General features: G+C 47.2%; 1 protein-coding gene across 1 annotated transcript in view; it reads left to right on the top strand.

The window, feature by feature from the left end:
- Nucleotides 1–17,408, top strand: part of LOC148473426 (pituitary tumor-transforming gene 1 protein-interacting protein-like) — a 135,270-nt gene extending 117,862 nt beyond the window's left edge. Inside the window, exon 7 of the mRNA XM_088459597.1 lies at nt 15,838–17,408. Coding sequence (XP_088315723.1) covers nt 15,838–15,887 — 50 coding nt within the window. The 3' untranslated portion in view covers nt 15,888–17,408. The remainder of the gene's footprint in view (nt 1–15,837) is intronic.
- Nucleotides 17,409–22,798: the final 5,390 nt, after the last annotated feature.

Here is a 22,798-nt window from a genome sequence, read left to right as displayed (position 1 = left end):
CAATTCTCCCCCAAACATGTTGCGTATTATGGCATGCAAAGATTTCCGGGATATAGGTAATAGAACGGCCGACTAAATGCCGCCGGTCTCTATCCCGACACCAGACCAGCAAGGGACAGAAGATAGGCGTTGAAATACCGACGCCTATCTTCATCCCGACAGCGGAGTGCCTAAAGACGCCGGACCGATCAAGGTGAGTCCGGCTGTCTCTAGCATGTAGCCGCACACGCGGGGGGACTTAGGCTTAGGCACCCCCCGCCCCCCCCCCCGGAGGGCTAGGGGAAGGGGTAGTTAGGGTTAGGCATCCCCTGGGAGGGTTAGGTTTAGGGTGCGGGGGAAGGGGGGTATGTTTAGGCACCCCTGGGGGAACTTAAAGTTAGGCACCACCCCGGGAGTTTAGGGTTAGTCACCCCTAAGGGAGGGTTTGGGGGAGGGGAGGGTTAGGTTACTTACCTGTCGCTGTCGGGATTTCATTCCCATTCCGTGGTTCCCTATCTAGCTTTATCCAGTGTAGAGAGCTCAAGAAAACTGTATTGTATTTCAAAATAATCGCCCAATGGTAACAGTGCATGGCTGGCTGATGTTAATAATGCAAGGCTGAAAAGAACAGAAAAAGTTTGAAAGCAATGCATTCCATAAAAGTTGCAGGAGGGTATGTAAAATGCCATAAAATGTAATTTGGAGGTGAGAATTTAAATAGCAAATATCTAACTCATTCCCCCACCCCCTCCTATATTTGAATACTTTGTTTTGAATTAAAAAAGCAGTATTTTTTTGAAGCGATGACCTGGCATTACACATTAAGCATTTTATATACAATAGGAGAATGAATATGCAGCCATTTTGTCGACTCCAAGAAATCAAAGTTTAGCATGTCGACATGATTAAATTGTCAACATACTGCATGTCTACACCTGCACCATGTGAGCTTGGTTAAAATTTCGACATATGACATGTCTATATAGTCATAATACAAATCTTATGGTTAGGGTAAGGTGTCGACATTGCTGCATGTCGACTACCCGGAAGTGACCACAAGTTCAGAGTCGACATGCTCTAGTCTAGATTCTGATTGTAGATATTATAAATGTCGAAAAAATCTTGGAGAAACCGGAGAATTTTTGTCCTCCAAATATATGCAACCTTTTGTGGATCATGTTTAAGTCCCCCAATATGCGCATCTGGAAAGTTGATTTGTCTCTTTATGTATTTTAAATTGCACAGCCAGAAAACCAATATGGATGCACCAAAACTATTTAAGAAGTTAGCCTAGCTTTTCTGCTAACGATATTAGTACCATTACCCCAGAAACCTAGTCCTCTTAGAAGGGTTATTGGAAGCTAAATTCTCCTTCTCCTGAAAATGTTGTAGAGTACACACCCCACCACCTCATTACTACTTTTATAATCCCCTACCTGATGTCAGAGTTTCCTTCCCCAGGAACCCTTCATTTACGCTATACGGATTCATGTTTATATTGGCTCCTATATCGAAGATCCCAGTACACAAGTAGACCACAATCTGAGACCTATCTTTTAGAGACTCCTCCTGTCCTCATTATATCACCTTTTGGATTGAGGTCACAGCACTATTGGTATTGATGCTGGAACCTTGAACATCAGCAGCCAGAAGAAATGCAATAACAAAGCAGGATACATGGCTGACAAAGAACTCGACTCACAACCTACAGTATCTGCGTATCGTGTGCACAGTTTGTTGGTGCCTGATAACAAAAAAAAGTCACAACAGAGCAGCGGGGACCTGCGGGATCACATTTTTGCCAGGTGGAATTGGGCATTAACCTGCTTTTCTTTTCTTTTTTAATTGAAGTGTGACATACAGATGCGTCCTCATACATCTAGGCTCCTTGCGCATTAAACAGTCCTTCTAGTCACGCCGTGGCATGACTCTGTAGCATTGAGCATTTTTTATGCGACTTTTTAGCTTCAAATGTGTCTTATTTGCACAGTAGCCAGCACAAGCAGCTTCTGCTGATTAAAATGATATGCAGCATGCCTATGTTCTCTGCGTCTGTGGGTGTATCTACATGCGAAATGCTACGTTACAGTGTTACAGCCGCTGACACTGTAACGTAGCATTTCATGTGCAGATACACCCGCACTCGCTCACAGAGAACATAGGCATGCTGCATATCATTTTAATCAGCAGAAGCTGCTTGTGCTATCTATTTGCATCACTGTGTGAATAAGACACATTTGAAGGTAAAAATTCACACAAAAGACGCACAGCGCTGCCGAGGCACACAGAGGGCCTGATTCAGAGCCGCTCGTAAGCGGCCGCTTGTTCGCTCCGAGCGATGTTCACACAACTGCGCATGCGTATGGGTCATAATACGCATGCGCGAACCAGTCATTGCGGTCGGAAATTGCGTGCTCGCAAAATAGCGAATGCCTGCTAATTTGAGTGACAGAATGAGGCGTTTGTGGCTGGTAACAGGGGAAGGTGCTTGAAAACGGGGAGTGGAGATCCGAACGCAGGCGTGCCAAACGGTCAAAACGGGCGTTTTAAGGGTGTGCATAATTAACAAAGCAGCGTCATCGGCCACGTCACGTGGTTGTTTCCTAGCCTGAACTGGTCGCATGATTGCGGTAGGAAAATCCAACCACAAGCACTGCGAGCAGTTCAGACACCTTTCGATGTACTCGAATAATCAAATAAATAGCGGAGATGACGTAGGATGCGAGCGGTCAGGGGGCGTCTTTACAAAATAGCGAACGCATATTTCGTTCGCTCGCTCAGACATAGAGGCGTCAACAGACCGCAAAGAGCGAGCGCTCAATTTAAATAGCCGGCCCCTTTTTCTAAACAATCGAGCGCAAATAGCGTCCGGCTCTGAATCAGGCCCAGAGCTCTCACGTTAGGTGTGGAGCGACTTGTAGCGCGCGGAGGATAGATGTATGTGGACACATCTGTATAAAAGGTAAACTGCAATTTAACAATTTAGATTTTGCTTTTCTAAAACCTATTCATACAGGCATGTGTCTCTTGGCCGCACTCTGAAGTGAATGCAGACTTGGCCGCGCCTGCAACTTTATGCTAATGCCGCATCTGATTTTCAAACATCTGCAGCGTCTTTAGACCCCACGATCGGTCACATCATCGGAACTTGCACCTGCCCTGTGGCTGGTGCAGTTTCTATGTCTGAGTATGGCCTCCTGAGTGAGCCGCGGTGCGCAGCCACTTTCAAGGCCACGCCCACGTGGGCTTCAAAGTCCCCATTAAAAATCTCAGACCCTGCATCCGGTTCTGTGCCACGTCTCTGTGCGCAGACAATCAGAATGCATACGGGGCGCGACTAGGACTATGTGCAGCACAAAAAAGACGGTCAACTGCGCAAATATCGGTACTGAGTACACGTCTGAGTCAGGCCCTCTGTGTGTTACGGTTGGCCGGATTATGTAGGGGATCATTCTCGGTCACTCACACCAGTAACAGACCACCATTGATGTCCTAGTATAATTTTAGACAAGTGTTCTTCATGAATAATGACACTACTACTACGCACCATATATTATTTACAGAAGTATTTGTGATATATTAATATAATTCGTACAATACACCGTTTAGTGATAATTCCACATTTCTTCTACATGAAAAAGTCATTGTAGGAATATTGAAAGTCACCTTGTAATTTAATATCCTTTGTGGAAGTGCTTGGCCAGAAGATGGACCTTGTTGACAACCTGGGTCTCATTGGGTCTGCACCACACCCGAACCCTACCATCAGCCCGAAACAACTGGAACCGTGACTCATCAGACAACGGCACTTGTTACCAGTCCTCTGGGGTCCAATTAGCAACGGCATGCTGTGTCTGGTGTCATTGTGTTAACACTGGCACTCTGGTGGGTCTTCTGCTTCATATCCCATGGAAGCTAAAGAACGTTGCACTGACCTGCTGGATATGTGTATGGTACCTCCTGCATTGAATTTAGATGTGAATTGAGCCAGTGTTACTTGTCTTTTACCACAGACAATTCTGGCCAGATGGTCTCGATCATTAAGCACCCGTGGTTGGCAACTGTGCTGTACATGATGGGTGGTAATGCCGTCCATGAGGTATTCCCAGTATACAAGTGACACCATAGATCGAGGAATGTTTAATGTCCGCACAACTTCGGAAATGGAATGTCCCATATGTTGGGCACCCACTGTCAGGCCCCATTCAAACTCCGATAATTGAGGTCGACTTGCCATGAGCTGCCTAGCTGATTCAAGAGATGTCAGATTACAACTGATGCAGGACTTTACAACTGATGCAGGTCTGGGCATTTCCAAGATGTCACAATACAGTGATGCCACCTACCATTCCTTTACATACTGCTTTACCATGGCGCAGTACAATTAAGCTGGGTACACACTGAGACAATGTCGGCATGATATGTAGTTTCTGTCCAAATCGGAACGACATCTCCCTCATCGCTCAATGTTGCCAATATGCGCACGTCCGCTTACGACATCGTCCGGACGGCCGTGCTGCACGTTTAACCGGACAATATCGCAAGTGGCCCTGTTGCAGGTAATGAAGGACAAAACGAGGTATCATTCCATCGTTTGTTACCTCGTTCTGATGTGTACCCAGGATCCGATATGTTGGCCCGTTAGGCCGACAGATCAGCTGGGTACACATCGCTCAGTGTTTACCCAGTTTAATGTTTGTTTTTCCCTAACTTGTGTCATAGCGTTGTTTTGGAACTAGTTAATAGACTTGTAAGGTCTCCTTTCAGTCTCTCTTGTTCAGAAGATGATTCTGCTTTTAATTTATATGCTGTCTTGGCTGTCAAACTCGTTTATCTCTGTTGATTTAATGGAAATTGCACAGTGTTGTTCAATCCAATTTCTTTGTAATCTAATTTATTATGTATGAAATGCGAACCCAGCTTGCTGCTGTTTGCTGAGGTAAACACTTGTGGGTCATATCGGTGAACAGACCTCCTCCTGCTGGGCGATATAAAGACAAAAAGAGGAAGCAATAGATTCATCCTGCACTAAATGTTCCTTAAAGCAGCTACCCTGGCAGAGATTTATGGGCGACTTGTAGAGCACTCAATCTCAAGTCACAATGTGAATGGAAAGCCATTTGTTCCCATCTGTCTGTGATATGCCTGACTAACCTTGCAGATATTGTGGTACACAACGGCCTTTATTAGCTTTACACATGTATGATAGGATGAAAAATTGTTGCTGCTGGGACCTATTTTTGCTTTGCCATAAACGGCTACCATCAGCAATAATCCTGCCTATGGTAAATATTCGCCGCGGAAGATTTCCCTGTGCTGTTTCATGGGATGGCTTATATAATACCTATTCTGGTACCACCAGGGGCGTTTCTAGAGAGGAGGGGGCCCGTGTGCAGTCTCCGACACGGGCCCCCTTCTCTCCGTCCCGCGGCCGGCTGCGCACTGAGCGGTGCACGGCCAGTGCCACACTTATAGACTCTGGGCACTAGAGTGTGCCCAGAGTCTATAGCGCATACACAGATCACCAGGAAAATGGCCGCAGCGGCCATTTTCCCTGTACTGCACATGTGCAACGACGGGAAAATGGCCGGAGCCGACATGGGACTCCGGAGAGGTACGTTTTATGGGTTTAGGGCGTGCGGTGCGGGCCCATTATAAATACGCCCTTGGGTACCACCATCTTAGATGGCGATGATAAACATACTTTCATATGTAATTTACTTCATACTGAACATGGATGATTCCCCTCAATAGGTAAATAGTTTAACCATTGATGGTGTGGATTTCCGCTGGCAAAATCCCATCGCTTGTCAGTACTTTACATATGCGGTTGCTGTCTCTTTGCACATGCCCCCAAGGACCAACTCCTGCAACAGGAAGTTGCTGTTCAACTTCGTTGTAAGACTGCACGTACAGTAGTCTTTTCCTGTGACTACCGTCTCATGTTCCAGAGGCCGTATTGCTTCCTTCAGTGTTCCTGGTTCCCTGTGTGTCTTCAAGTATTACTCTGTATATTCAGTGTCCGTGTTCCGTACTAGTTCCTGGCTTCCTGTGTGTCTCCAGTTGCACCTCTGTGGATTCAAGTCCCCGCGTTCTGTGCTAATCTATTCTGTGTGCCTCACCTCATCCCACTGTGTATCATTTCCAGTTCATCTGCCAGAGCGTCCGGAGCCGCACTTTAGTGTACTAAATACACACCACTGTGTACAAATCTCTAGTTGATCTGCCAGTGCGTCCGACCTGCACTTTTGTGTACCAAATACACACCACTGTGTACAAATTGCCAGTGCGTCCGATGCCGCACTTTTGTGTACAAATATACACTACTGTGTACATGTCTCCAAATCATCTGCTATTGTCTCAGGAGCCGCACCATTGCGTACAAAATACACATCCTGGTGTACTTCATCCCAGTCTTCAGTACTAATCCTGCTTCCAATCCTCCGTGTTATTCCCAGTGTTCCCTGTGTTAGTTATGTTCTGTATATTGTTCTAGTCTTCCGTCACTCCCAGGTACCTGTCCAGAGGGCCACGACCTGCTCACTTGGTGCAGCGAAAACCATATCCTGATTGGAGGGGTCACTGAGGAATACCACCAAGTGGGTTAGACTCCGCGCCTCTGGGCAGGTCTCGTCAAACCTGGGTTTGACCGCAATTGGGAGACTTAGTCTGTCATCCCCGTCTTCCTCCTACAGTATCTGAAACCCCGCGGTTTCACACCGTGTTTTGTTTTTTTAAACAGTTTTTTTTTTTTTTTCACAGATGCACGCATGGTTCTCTCTGAACCATCCCTGCATCTGTGTTTATTTTATTAAAGTCAGATGCATGCATCACGGATCTACTTCACCCGTGCATGTATCAGTCTTTTTTTTTTTTTTTAAGAAATAACATAGCTTGGACGATCTGACACATGATCCATCGGGGTGAATGATCGTACGTGAGATTGTATGAACGTAAGCACCAAATCGTGCAGACAGGACTGCCAGGGAGCTGCCGGGGAGTTCAAGGGAAATCGTAAGTTGAATCTTATCTTATGCTGGTCGTACTACTGTATGGCCAGCATTAGGGACTGGCTCGACGAGGTGACCTGGACGCTGGTGGGCAGGCCCGTATCATTGGCCACTGATATGCTAACTGCCACTGAAATTATATTTAATTATAAAATACATTTAAATTTGAACAGTAATGATCGCATAGTGCATCTGCAATTTCTTTTCGTGTGTATATTCATTTAAAATCTCAGCATGATGGCACCTGTCATTACTATTAGGGTGTGCAGTCTAGAGCCCCTCCCTATACTCTGTATTATGTGTATTTATACACACATCTGAGGTCTGCTGCAGTCTAGATTGGCACCCCTCCCCCACCTCCCTATATATGTTTTCAAGCAGGGACCTAGCATTTGACTGCACCAGGTAACTGGCATAATCCATAAGTCCTATTTAGATTTATATAGTGTCAGTTTATTTGGGGTGAGCGTTTGGGTCGTGGGGCCCCCTGAGCTGTTCTGGCTGGGCCTCTTCAGGGCATCACCACTTAATACACATAGGGGCCTATTCATCATACCTAAATATTCTCTGGAGGTAATTAGGTTTAGAACTCGCATGGAGTTCTACCTAATTACCGGAGAAATTCATCATTCCTCCTCCCCATAATTATTATTTCTGAAAAGCTGTCATTTTTGCGATGACAGCTTTTCAGGAAATAGATAGTTATCACTATCTGCCCTAACTTACCGCAGCTGTAATCAGTACTGCGCATGCGCCGTTATATCCATAAAACCAGCGCATGCGTAGCACTGCCTACAGCGGCAGTAAGTCTGTGTCCCCCCCTCCGCTCACCTCTCCCCGTCCCTGCACTTACCTGCCCGCTGCAGCGCCTCCGGCTCCGGTGGCTGTGCTGTCACATGTTCTCCCAGCTGACCACAGTAGTTTAGAATTTAAAAAAAAAAAGTTTTTTTTTTTTTTCTAAACTTTATTGTGTTCTGCTGGGAGAACACATCTCAGACCAGCCTCCGGAGCCAGAGAACAGACCAGGGCGCTGGAGGAAGACGCTGGGGGACCTTCCCACGCTGACACAGGTAAGTGTCACCTGCTGTTCGCCACCTCACAGTGGCGGATAGTAACTCCATCAAATTCCGAAAATACATCATTTTCGGAATTTGATGAATACCATAATTTCCATATCCCCATACTAATGTACTAACAGGGCCGCCATCAGGGGGGGACTGCTGGGACTGTAGTCCCGGGCCCGGACACTTGGCAGAAAGGAGGGGGCCCGGGTGTGCACTGGACCACCCATTAGCTACATAGCCATAAATTAAATTGAATTAAGCTCCATGTCCCGCTCCCACCTGGTCAGGACCGTCCGGGAGCACATAGCATTAAGAAGAGGCTGCAGTGACTGGCAGCTGCCCCCTCCCAACCCGAGCTCCACCTCCCCTGCCCGCTTCCGCAAATCAATTGGCTTCTGCCGATGACGCGCACGTGACATGACGATGTCACACTGTGCACTTTCTTCTACCGGACTGCATGCCCATGAAGAAGAGCAGAAGAGCCGCTGCCGCAGCAGCGTGCAATCAACAGGAGCAGACGCCGAACCAAACGCCTGAGTCCTGACTAAGTGAGTTATACAGAATTAGCCACACTGAAGCACCTCTGTCATGTGGGGAAATTATTTAGTTTAATTGACTGAGTCCTGATTTTATGGTGCATAACTTAATAGCATGTGTTATATAGTGTGTATGTCTCAGTGTGTATGTATATATATATATATTAGGGGTGTGCACCGGCCACTTTTCGTGTTTTGGTTTTGGATCTGGATCTTTCTTCATGTTTTGGATCTGGATTGGTTTTGCCAAAACCACCCTTCCGTGTTTTGGATTCTGGGTTTTGTGTTTTGGATCTGTATTTTTTTTAAAAACAGCTAAAATCACAGAATTTGTAGGTTTTTCTGCTTCTATGCTATTATTAACTTCAATAACCTTAATTTCCACTCATTTCCAGTCTATTCTGAACACCTCACACCTCACAATAGTGTTTTTATGTCCAAAAGGTTGCACCGAGGTAGCTGGATGACTATGCTAAGCGACACGAGTGGGCGGCACAAACACGTGACCCATCTAGGAGTGACACTGCAGTGGCAGACAGGATGGCAGTTTGAAAAACTAGGCCCCAAACTGTACATAATGCAAAGAAAAAAAAGAGGTGCAAGATGGAATTGTCCTTGGGCCCTCCCACCCACCCTTATGTTGTATAAACTGGACAAGCACACTTTAACAAACCAATCATTTCAGCGCCAGGGTCTGCCACACAACTGTGGCTGAAATTATTGGTTCGTTTGGGCCCCCACAAAACAAGCTGGCAATTAATCTGTCCCTGCACAAACTGGCTCTACGGAGGCAAGATGTCATCCTCATCCTCCTCATCCACCGATTCCTCACCCTCTTCAGTGTGTACATCCTCATCCTCACAGAGTATTAATTCGTCCCTGCTGGAACCACAGGTCCCTCTGTACGTTCTGGAGGCTGGTCTCCCTGGAAGAGTTGATAATTCATTTTATGAACATCATCTTCTCCACATTTTGTGGAAGCAACCTCCTACGCCTTTCGCTGACAAGGTTCCCGGCTGCACTAAACACTCTTTCGGAGTACACACTGGAGGGGGGGCAACTCAGGTAAAATAGAGCCAGTTTGTACAGGGACCTCCAAATTGCTTCTTTTTCCTGCCAGTACAGGTACGGACTGTCTGACATGCCTACTTAGATGCTGTCACCGATGTAATCCTTTAACAGACAGACGCACGCTTGTCGCTGCTGCTTTGAGGATGCAAGTGCGGCTACAGCCCACACAATTCACAAAGACAGAAAAAAAAAAAGAATATTTTTATTGTTTGTGGAGCGCACTTTGAGGGTTACACCACCCTTTAACAGACAGACGCACGCTTGTCGCTGCTGCTTTGAGGATGCAAGTGCGGCTACAGCCCACACAATTCACAAAGACAGAAAAAAGAAGAATATTTTTATTGTTTGTGTAGCACACTTTGAGGGTGTCACCACCCTTTAACAGACAGACGCATGCTTGTCGCTGCTGCTTTAAGGATGCAGGTGCGGCTACAGCCCACACATTTCACAAAGACAGAAGAAAAAAGAACAATATTTTAATTGTTTGTGTAGCACACTTTGAGGGTGTCACCACCCTTTAACAGACAGATGCACGCTTGTCGCTGCTGCTTTGAGGATGCAAGTGCGGCTACATCGCACACAAGTCACAAACACATTAAAAAAAAAAATTTATTTTTTGGAGCACTTTGAGAGTTACAACACCCTTTAACAGACAGACGCACGCTTGTCGCTGCTGCTTTGAGGATGCAAGTGCGGCTACAGCCCACACAATTCACAAAGACAGAAAAAAAAAGAACAATATTTTAATTGTTTGTGTAGCACACTTTGAGGGTGTCACCACCCTTTAACAGACAGACGCACGCTTGTCGCTGCTGCTTTAAGGATGCAGGTGCGGCTACAGCTCACACATTTCACAAAGACAGAAAAAAAAGAACAATATTTTAATTGTTTGTGTAGCACACTTTGAGGGTGTCACCACCCTTTAACAGACAGCTTGTCGCTGCTGCTTTGAGGATGCAGGTGGAATCTAGACGGGATTTGGAACCGAGGACACACTACCTCCATCAATTGTCTAAATCCCACTGCACTAATGTCGGATACCGGACGCACGTCTAACACCAACATAGCAGTCAAGGCCTCAGTTATACGTTTTGCTTCAGGATGACTGCTGTCGTACTTCATCCTCATCGCTAGGGACTGTTGGAGGGTCAATTGTTTAGTAAAAGTAGTGATGTTCCTACTTCCTCTCTGGGATGATGAACAACTCCCAGCAGCAGCAACAGCACTAGGAGGAAGTGGTTCTTGATCTTTCCCTATTTTATTTTTATCGGAGAAAGTTTGGTCCTCCATTTATGTTATATTGATATATACATGCGGCTAAAGCGCACACAAACACAGAAAATATTTTTTTATTTTTGCTGGAGAGTAGTGCACTTTGTGGGTTACACCACCCTTTAAGAAATGAGCCAGTCGGCTCTTTACTTATGGGACACAGGCGCACGCTTGGCGCTGCTCCTTTGTTGATGCACGTGCAGCCACAGAGCACACAAGTCACAAACACAGAAAATATATATTTTTTTGTTTTGGAGTGTACTTTGGGGGGTACAGAACCCTTTAACGGTCAAGCCAGCCGGCCCTTTACTTATGACACAGGCGCACGCTTGGCACTACTTTGTTGATGCACGTGCGGCTACTGCGCACACAATTCACAAACACAGAAAATAATTTTTTTTTTGGTTTGGACTGGAGTGTACTTTGGGGGTTACAGCACCCTTTAACGGTCAAGCCAGCCGGCCCTTTACTTATGACACAGGCGCACGCTTGGCACTACTTTGTTGATGCACGTGCGGCTACTGCGCACACAATTCACAAACACAGAAAATAATTTTTTTTTTGGTTTGGACTGGAGTGTACTTTCGGGGGTTACAGCACCCTTAACGGTCAAGCCAGCCGGCCCTTTACTTATGACACAGGCGCACGCTTGGCACTACTTTGTTGATGCACGTGCGGCTACTGCGCACACAAGTCACAAACACAGAAAATATATATTTTTTTGTTTTGGAGTGTACTTTGGGGGGTACAGAACCCTTTCACGGTCAAGCCAGCCGGCCCTTTACTTATGACACAGGCGCACGCTTGGCACTACTTTGTTGATGCACGTGCGGCTACTGCGCACACAATTCACAAACACAGAAAATAATTTTTTTTTTGGTTTGGACTGGAGTGTACTTTGGGGGTTACAGCACCCTTTAACGGTCAAGCCAGCCGGCCCTTTACTTATGACACAGGCGCACGCTTGGCACTACTTTGTTGATGCACGTGCGGCTACTGCGCACACAATTCACAAACACAGAAAATAATTTTTTTTTTGGTTTGGACTGGAGTGTACTTTCGGGGGTTACAGCACCCTTAACGGTCAAGCCAGCCGGCCCTTTACTTATGACACAGGCGCACGCTTGGCACTACTTTGTTGATGCACGTGCGGCTACTGCGCACACAATTCACAAACACAGAAAATATTTTTTTTTTGGTTTGGACTGGAGTGTACTTTCGGGGGTTACAGCACCCTTAACGGTCAAGCCAGCCGGCCCTTTACTTATGACACAGGCGCACGCTTGGCACTACTTTGTTGATGCACGTGCGGCTACTGCGCACACAATTCACAAACACAGAAAATAATTTTTTTTTTGGTTTGGACTGGAGTGTACTTTCGGGGGTTACAGCACCCTTTAACGGTCAAGCCAGCTGGCCCTTTACTTATGACACAGGCGCACGCTTGGCACTACTTTGTTGATGCACGTGCGGCTACTGCGCACACAATTCACAAACACAGAAAATAATTTTTTTTTTGGTTTGGACTGGAGTGTACTTTGGGGGTTACAGCACCCTTTAACGGTCAAGCCAGCCGGCCCTTTACTTATGACACAGGCGCACGCTTGGCACTACTTTGTTGATGCACGTGCGGCTACTGCGCACACAATTCACAAACACAGAAAATAATTTTTTTTTTGGTTTGGACTGGAGTGTACTTTCGGGGGTTACAGCACCCTTAACGGTCAAGCCAGCCGGCCCTTTACTTATGACACAGGCGCACGTTTGGCACTACTTTGTTGATGCTCGTGCGGCTACTGCGCACACAATTCACAAACACAGAAAATAATTTTTTTTTTGGTTTGGACTGGAGTGTACTTTCGGGGGTTACAGCACCCTTAACGGTCAAGCCAGCCTGCCCTTTACTTATGACACAGGCGCACGCTTGGCACTACTTTGTTGATACACGTGCGGCTACTGCGCACACAATTCACAAACACAGAAAAAATAATTTTTTTTTAGCACTTGGGGGGAGCACCCCTGACGGACAGAGCACCCCCTGGACAACACTACAGCACCCCTTTAGGACTGGGACACTGCACAGGACTTTGGAGTGGACACAGCCCCTATGGACAACTGACTGCACAACACAGTCCAGCCAGCCCCTATGGACTTTGAAGTAGTGGACACAGCCCCTATTAACAACAGCAGCACAGCACAACACAGCCAGCCCCTATGGACTTTGAAGTAGTGGACACAGCCCCTATGGACAACAGCAGCACAGCACAGCACAGCACAGCACAACACTACTCTGCACTACACTACACAGCCCAGCCAGCCCTAACTCCCACCCTCCCTCTTCACTGTCCACAGCCGAGTGAGAAAATGGCGCCGACACGGGTACCTTATATAGGATCCAAAACCCGCGAGACCCGGAAGGCGGGATGATGACGTTTTGCCTCGATTTCAGATCCAAGTCAGGCGGGAAAAGTCGAGCCTGACTCGGATCGGCCTCGGATCGGGGGGGCTCTCGGGGGTTCGGATTTCAGAAATCCGAACCCGCTCACCCCTACTTTTTATATTTGTTTATTATTCATGTATTTTTTACCTTTATTACTATTTCCAACACTTATTAGCTACCTTCACATACCTGATACTTTATAACACTTCACTGTCACTCATATTTGTGTGTGATGCCCTGGGGAGGTCTTTGGCTGGGCTGTCTTTTGGGGTACTCTGCGCCCCAAATGTGAACCCCCAGTGTGTTAGGGACTGGCTCGACGAGGTGACCTGGACGCTGGTGGGCAGGCCTGTATCATTGGCCACTGATATGCTAACTACCTCTGAAATTATATTTAATTATAAAATACATTTAAATTTGAACAGTAATGATCGCATAGTGCATCCTCAATGTCTTTTCCTGTGTAGGTTTCCAGATTGCACATCCTCATTCTCCTGAGACTCCCCGTGATACTGTATGAATTAAATCTTTCGGGCACCTGGGCTTGTGCTCGATACTCAGACTCACCTTATCCCCGCATCCCCCATCCCATAACACAGGCATATTCCACCCTCTGCTTCGTGGCATTTTGCTATGTTACCTCCTAATTACATACACTGCTTTCTTTGTTATGTGTAACACAAGCTTTTGTTGCAAATGCCATCACAAAGGATGAGTTGCCGTGTTTGCATTCTACGTGTGCAATCTGTGCTGTATTTTTCCAGATTAACATTATTTGCGCACAGTACAAATATACCTCCGCTGCGCGTAGTGTTTGAGTTCGCATAGACTTTTCAAGGCACTTGAGGAGAATTATACCCCTTTTCCACTGACCTAAAATCTAGCTTATTGCAAATGAACGCGCAACAGCCCAGGATTTTTGTCTGTGGAAACGGCTCCACGCAGGTCCAGTCACCCGGGACTCCTTCCCAGGTACCTAGCAGGGGTCTTCCCAGGGAGGACCCCTGGGTGAACTGGCGTGGAAATGAGTAAATCTGGTCATCCGACCCGGGTCCCATTTACAGCAAAGAGAGAGCCGCGTTCCGGTGCAAGGAGATGTCATCCCCAAGCGGCTACATCACCCGCGTGCAGTGTGAACGGTGCCGATCTTGGAATAACGCGGATCAGTGCCACGGTGGAAAAGGGATCTGTCTTGAATCTGACCCGGTTTTGAACCGTGTTCTTAATCCCGGGTCAAACCCGGGACTTTGGTGGAAAAGTTGTATCTGTTGACTGTTGCTGTGGCAACACCACCTTTTTTCTTTACCATTGCACCAGTGTTCAACGCTGGGTACACACCTTTGCGATCACTTGGGTGATCGGGGAAACGCTCCTCGACCAGCCGAGTACTGTGTCCCCAGGCTGACTCCGTGCAAGCTCCATACACTGTGCCGTTTATCGGGGATTGTATAGGTGTGTACCCAGCTGAAGCATCCACCAGCTACACTTTCCATTCCACCCTTTAGAAACAATATGGGTCCGCGGACATGTAAACAGCTGAGGGAAGCTTTATTAAGTAGGATTTATTATATTGTGGTTGGTGACATTTACTCAGAGAAGTATAGCGCACACAGTTTTCTCAGCCAATCCCCACAAGGCATAGTCCCGAGTACATTAACCCTGCGTTCTCTGTTGTACGAGATTTTCATGAAGAAGAAAGACAAATGCTGTTACTGACTCTTGTTAAGACGAGAATAAATGTTAGTAGTAGTAATAATAAAATAATGCATGTTGAACTTTCCTTGTATTGGTTGTATTGGTTCAACATTACCTGCTTATGTATTTGCTTGATTGGATATATTGGTGGTTTTATTTTAATAGTTAAAATTTATGCAAAATGAACACAATTTTTGTTGTAGAATCTCCTAGACAAAGGGGATCCCAATGTGTAATAACATTTATTATCCTTCTATCCTGTGTGCCTCTTCCCATTCTCATGGATCTGTGGACTCCCCATAGACTGGATGAGAATACCATCTCACAAACATAGGATTTTGCAGTCAGTGCTGTTATTCCCATGTTTTAACAATTAAAATATACGAACATATGTGTTCATATATGAATTTGTGTGAATATATGTGTACAAACGTCTGCAGTTGAATAAATAAGGTCCAACTTCTGCTGATGGGGCAATGTTATTTAGTTTGCAATGTTTAGTTTGTCGCCTTGTATGTTGCATTTAGGGGTCTATTTACTAAGCAGTGTTAGGAGACAGAGTGAAAAGTGATAAGAAAGTGATAAGGTGCCAGCCAATCAGCTCCCAACTGTCATCTCACATTTGAAAAATGACAGTCGGGAGCTGATTGGCTGGTACCTTATCACTTTCTTATCACTTTTCACTCTGTCTCCTAACACTGCTTAGTAAATAGACCCCTTAGTGTGAACTGTGACGTTTTTTTATAATGTCATTTGTGTCTGCCTCCTAGGTCTCCTCCAAGACACGGATCATCCCTACAGCAAATTTGATGATGAATAAATCCAGATAAGAGATCAGGATTTGGCGCCGTCCCGCTGCATGAGCAAACCCTGAAAACGCTGATTAGTCGTTAGATTCTTTTCGCAATGTAAGGACGTATAAGTCGTGTGAGGGGTCACTTTGTGATTTATGTTACACTCCTTATCACTTTATTTCAACCATTTCTTACTATTTAGTTGTGGTTCCCTTTTGTGAATGTGACACTTTTTATTGTATTATTATTATTCATTTTTTGTTTACTATACATATTTTTTTTAGTAGCTTTTCCATAGCCCTCACCCTCTGCAATGTATTTAACCAAAATGGATTGCTGAATATTTGTAGTTATTTTGCTCATATGCATACGGTTTGTTAGGCCATAGTATAGTAACTACTTTGTGAAATCGGGTTTGCAAGCTTCCGAAACGCTATATTCTTTGTAAAGTCAATTTACTGACCTAGTGCATGCAGCAGGAGTAACCCGTAACTACCTAGCTGGTATCTGCTTTCAATATACTAAACTGTACGAAGATGAGCATAGATAAAAATGTAATTTCTTGTTTTGTATCTGCACCCTTTTGCTAAATGCATTGCTTTTTAACTTCATTTATTTTTCACCAAGGACTTTGGGGTATATTTACTAAGGTGCAGGTGTTTAGAAGTGGAGATGTTGCCCATGGCAACCAATCAGATTCTTCTTAACATATATCTAGTACCTTCTAGAAGATAATAGCTAGAATCTGGTTGCTATGGGCAACATAATTTCTAAAAACCTGCACTTTAGTAAATATATTTATCTCTAGACAGTTGTTATCATTTATTGCCATGGGCAAAGCACTTTTCACCACGTTATTATTAATAACTCCTATTAATAATGATTATACTTAAGGATCTATGCCTTTGATGCTGGTACATATTGCAGGTAAATTATGAGATACGTTTAAAAATATAAATATTGTACTCTTTGCTTTTTTATTTTGTAAAACCTTTTTTGTAGCGTGATTCTGTTATGGATATAGGTGAACCCATTGTGCATACATTTGGGAAAGGGTTATTGTGTGGGCTAAAGCAGTATTCGGGAGAACATCGCCTATCAATTTACTAAGAACTAATGACATTACTGAGGCATGAGGCACCAGCTGCCTTTTTCCTCAGTGATGTTAATTACTAGCGGCCGAATAATTGGTTAAGCCCACAAAATGGCTGCCTCTACCGTGTGTAGGTGATAGGTACACTTAAATAATATTTTGTAGTCAGGTTTTTTTTTTTGTGTGAAATATAATGAATGCCAACATTAAATCAAAACATCCAATGAAGCATTTTGTGTTGAAAACTTGTATATGTATGTCTTGTGTCAATGACAGAAGATCTCATTAGACAAAATTAGCATACCGAGCCAGCACGATGAACACGCCGCAGGATGCTCTCTGGCACAACAAAGCGCATTTTTAATTTGTAACAACTGTTTATGTTGCATCTGTGAATTACTTGAAAAGGTAAAAAACACTTTTTATTCAATAATAAAATCTGTATTGTTATTTTTGTTGTGTTTTTTTTTTCATGTTAAGGTATTAGCTAAGATATCACGGGGAGATGTATCATCGGCAAAAATGCGGTAAAACCCCCGAAAATTCAGTTTTCGGGGGTTTTACCACATTCCCGTATGTATTAAGCAGCAGAATGCGCTGCATTCTGCTGCTTCGCGTTGCTAGGTAACGCCACCTTCAGGTGGCGTTACCCAATAGAGGCCTATGGTCTTCTTAGCGCGACACTCGGGGCTGGGAGGGATCCGAACGGATCCCTCCTATGAGCCCCCGCAGCCCGCGTCCTTCTGCACATGCGCAGAAGGACTTCTGGGTGTTAAACCCGGAAGTCCCTCTGCCCGGCAGCATCGCAAAGGACAGCTCTCATCGAGACAGCTGTTCTTTGCGATATTCTTAGTACATACCACGGTAATTAACCGCGGTATGTACGCAAAGTCGGGGGGGATGTACCGCATCGGCGATGTCGCTGATGATACATCTCCCCCTACATTCCATGTGAACACATAGGCTTTATCATGTGTCAAAGATAATCTGTGATAATAGGAGTGTAATATTCAAGGGTCATTTATCATTATTATTGGGCCTCATTTTACAACGGGTTTTATCATTCACAACGAGTGATAAAACTCACTGTGTATGATAAGTGGTGCTCCAGCCAATCAGCTCCCAACTGTCATTTGTCAAACAGATGACAGTTGGGAGCTGATGGCAGGAGCATCGTTATCAATTATCATCTCGCTAATGAAAACTCGTTGATAAGTTAGGCCCATAGTGTGTGTTTAAGTTGGTTGTTGAGGGTGGAATAACGCAAACTCTATTAGTAGGGTCCCGAATCTCCACATGGGGGTATTTACCAAAGCTTGGAGAGAGATAAAAACAAGAGATATGGTAAGAACTTACCTTTGTTATCTCTGTTTCTACGAAGTCCATAGGGTCCACAGGGTGACCTTGGGGTATAGTTGGATCCTGGATCCTCGGGCACCACGGAGTTAAAGCTTTTAGCTGCTCCCAGGATGCACTTGGGTCCATCCTCCCCTATACCCCGCCCTCCCAGCCACAGGCACCTCAGTTGGTAAGCAGCCCAGGCCGGAGGAGGAGACGAAACAGAGAGAAGGAAGACTGGAACACACAAGAACCATACTCACAGAAATGGGAGACGGAAAACCGGTGACCAGTCACAGGGCCCATATGAAGCCAGGTGCGTCAGGGCGGGTGCCCTGTGGACCCTATGGACTTCGTAGAAACAGAGATAACAAAGGTAAGTTCTTACCATATCTCTTGTTTTCTACTTCAGGGTCCATAGGGGTCCACAGGGTGACCTTGGGGATGTCCCAAAGCAGTCCAACTAAGGGCGGGGACGCTCCTGTGCTGATAGGAGAACCCGGCGCCCAAAGGATGCATCCTGAGAGACAAAGGTGTCAAACGCATAGAACCTCAAAAAGGTCTGAATGGAAGACCAGGTGGCCGCCTTACATAGCTGAACAGCAGAGACGCCACGGCTAGCAGCCCAAGAAGGGCCCACAGACCGAGTGGAATGAGCCTTAACAGAGGCTGGAACAGGTAAACCCTCCTGCATATAAGCCTCAATAATAACAGAACGAAGCCAACGGGCTAGAGTCTGTTTGTTGGCAGGCCAACCCCTCTTGTGAAAACCAAAGAGGATAAACAAAGAATCCGACTTCCTCACAGAACTAGTCCGGTCCACATAAACCTGGAGTGCACGGACAACATCTAAGGAAGTCTCCCCAGCCAAAAGATCAGGCGACTGAAAGGCTGGTACAACAATTTCCTGATTAATGTGGAACCTGGAAACCACCTTAGGCAGGAAATCAGGACGTGTGCGAAGCACCGCTCTGTCCTGATGAAAAATCAGAAAAGGGGGACGACAAGAAAGCGCCCCCAAATCTGAAACCCTCCTGGCAGAAGCAATTGCCAAGAGGAAAACAGTCTTAAAAGTTAGCCACTTGAGCTCCACTGACTCCAAGGGCTCGAAAGGCGGACCCTGTAAGGCCCGAAGAACCACCACCAAATCCCAAGGGGCCACAGGTGGCACAAAGGGAGGCTGGATTCTTAAAACACCCTGGAAAAAGGTGTGTACGTCCGGCATAGCAGCAATCCTGCGCTGGAACCACACTGACAGAGCAGTCACGTGCACCTTCAGTGAGGAAAGACGTAATCCAAAGTCCAAACCCGACTGAAGAAAAGCCAGAATACGCGAAACCCGGAACACCTGGGGATCATATTTTCTGGCCTCGCACCACTGAAAGTGTGCCACACTCTGTGATAGATCCTCGCGGAAGCAGGCTTGCGCTCCCTCAGCATGGTGGTAATAATGGAGCTAGAAAAGCCCCGAGACCTCAGGACGGCTGTCTCAAGAGCCACGCCGTCAAAGATAGTCGACCCAGATCCGGGTGAAGACAGGGCCCCTGAGACAACAGGTCCGCCGTTGAGGTAGGAGGTACGGAGCGTCGATGGACAGGCTCCGCAGATTGGAGTACCACGGCCTTCTGGGCCACGCTGGGGCCACCAGGATCAGTGCCTCCGTCCTGCTTGAACTTGCGCTGGACCCGAGGAAGCAGAGATATCGGAGGGAACAAGTAAGCCAGTTGAAACAGCCATCTCACCGACAGCGCGTCTATCAGACTTGCGCCTGCGTCCCTTGTCCTTGACCCGTACACAGGCAGCTTGTGATTGTGACGGGACGCCATCAGTTCGAGCTCTGGCCGCCCCCACTTGTCCACGAGTAGTTGGAATACCTCTGGATGAAGCGACCATTCCCCGGGATGCACGTCGTAACGGCTGAGGAAGTCTGCCTCCCAATTGAGGACTCCTGGGATGAAGACTGCCGAGGGAGCTGAAAGAAAGCGCTCCGCCCAAGCCAGGACGCGGGACACCTCCGACATCGCAGCTCGACTGCGAGTCCCTCCCTGGTGATTGATGTACGCCACCGTGGTGGCGTTGTCTGACTGCACCTGAACGGCCCTTCCGTGAAGAGCGGTGCCGGACGACTGCAGGGCTCTGTATACTGCTCGCAGTTCCAGGATGTTGATGGGAAGAATCGCTTCCTCCGCCAACCAACGACCCTGAAGTGACAAGGAGCCTGTCACCGCCCCCCAACCCCGGAGACTGGCATCTGTCGTGAGCAGAACCCATTCCGGGATCCAAAAGGGGCGCCCCTCGAGGAGATGAGCTGTCTGTAGCCACCAGGCCAGGGACAGACACACCTCCGAGGACAACACCAGCATCTGAGAGCGGATCCTGTGTGGCAATCCGTTCCATTCCGAAAGAATCAGCCTCTGCAGGGGCCTGGAATGGAACTGGGCAAACTCCACCATGTCGAATGCCGACACCATGGACCCCAAAACTGTCATTGCTGAGTGCACCGACACTCTGCCACTGCTCAGACAACTGTGAATCCGCAGCTGTAAGGAGGAGACCTTCTCTGGAGTCAGAAAAATCCGTTGCTGACGAGAGTCCAGCAGGGCCCCCAAATGAACCATCCGCTGTGATGGGATGAGGGAGGACTTCTTCCAGTTGATCAATCAGCCGTGCGCCTGTAGACAAGCGACCGTCAGGTGGAGATGCTGGATCAGTTCCTCCGGGGAGCTCGCCAGCAAGAGGAGGTCGTCTAGATACGGTAGCAACCGTATCCCCTGGCTCCAAAGGTGAGCCGCCATGACCGCCATCACCTTGGTAAATACCCTTGGTGCCGTGGAGAGGCCAAAGGGTAGAGCCTTGAATTGGTAGTGGTTGTGGAGAATAGCAAACCGCAGAAACCGTTGGTGCGATGTTGCTATAGGCACATGGAGGTAGGCGTCCTGGATATCCAGGGAGACCATATAATCCCCCGGTACCATCGCCAGAATGATGGAACGCAAAGTTTCCATCCTGAATTTGGGAACCCTGAGAAACCTGTTCAGGGACTTCAAATTGAGGATGGGGCGATGAGAGCCATTGGGTTTCTGCACCAGAAACAGCGTAGAGTAATACCCCATCCCACGTTGAGACTGTGGTACGGGTATAATGATCCCCGCCGTCAGCAAGGCCTCTATGGCTTCCTGAACCTGCAAGGCCTTGGTTTTGTCCTGAGAAGGACTTGTGCAAAAAAACTGGCGAGGCGGCCTGTGCCGAAAAGACAGGGCGTACGCCTGGGAGACCACTTCTCGCACCCAGGCATCCGTGGTGGTATTGTGCCAGCACTGGGCGAATTAAAGAAGTCGGCCTCCCACTCTGGGGTCCCCCAAAGGGAGACCCGTCCCATCACGCAGAAGGCTTATCTTCTTGCTTGGAAGAAGGGAGCCTAGCACTCCAGGCTTGCTCTTTGAGGCGGCCTTGGGTGCGGACTGCCTCGGGAAGGACTGACCCTTTGCCTTGCCCTGAACCCGAAAGGAATGAAAGGCCGAGCTCCGGACCTTAGCAGGTGTAGCAGCTGAAGGGAGGAAGGCTGACTTGGATTTTGCCAGGGTATCTACTATTTTGTCCAGGTCCGGACAAAATAGTAACTCTCCATTAAAAGGTAAGGCCTCCAAGCCTTTCTTTGAATCCGCGTCTGCTCTCCAAGACCTCAACCACAAGGATCTGCGAGCAGACACTGCTGCCGCCAAAATCCAAGAGGTCAGCAGGCTAGCATCCAAAGATGCTTCTCCAATGTAGGAGGCGGCATCTCTCATCTGTCCTAACAACGCCCTCTGGACATCCGGAGCTTCATCCGTAAACGTATCCTCCAAGGCGTTGGCCCACCCCTCAATGGCCTTGGCCACCCAGGAGATGGCCATGGACGGCCGGGCTACAGCCCCTGAGAGAGAATAAATAGACTTTAGACAAGTCTCCACCTTCCTGTCCGTAGGATCCTTCAGCGAGGATATAGACGGCAATGGCAAAGTAGCACTCCTGATGAGGCGTGTTACATGGGAATCGACCGCAGGCGGAATTTCCCATTTCTTACAAGCTTTTCTGTGGAAGGAATCGCTTACTGGGCGTCTGCCAGGCCACCGCCATGTGATCAGTCAACTGATCAGACAAGGGGAACGCTGCAGAAGGAACCTTAGCTTTTTTAAAACTAGGATACCTCGACTTCGGAGCGGGTGCCTCATCCTCAATCAGAAGAATGGCCCGCACCACCCTAACCAGAGCCCGCACATTGATGGAAGACTTAGTGTCTACCTCCTGGACTGAGGCATCTGAGGCTGAGTCATCCTGCACCTCACCATCATCCGAGGACCCCTCAGAGTCCGAAACGTCCGCAGCCTGCGCAATAACTGTGCGTTTAGACGCCCTGGAGGGCACGTCACTGCGCAACATCGACTGAAAAGCCGAAGATGCTGCCGCCAAATCTTGGACAGTGTGGGAAAGCACATCCACCCAGGGTGGAGGAGCTGCCCCAGGAGC

Source organism: Taudactylus pleione, unplaced genomic scaffold, assembly GCF_031769625.1.
Source record: "Taudactylus pleione unplaced genomic scaffold, aTauple2 ptg000916l, whole genome shotgun sequence".
NCBI classification, from domain to species: Eukaryota; Metazoa; Chordata; class Amphibia; order Anura; family Myobatrachidae; genus Taudactylus; species Taudactylus pleione.
Note: the sequence above shows the minus strand (reverse complement) of the source record. Positions and strands in the feature narration are given on the sequence as shown.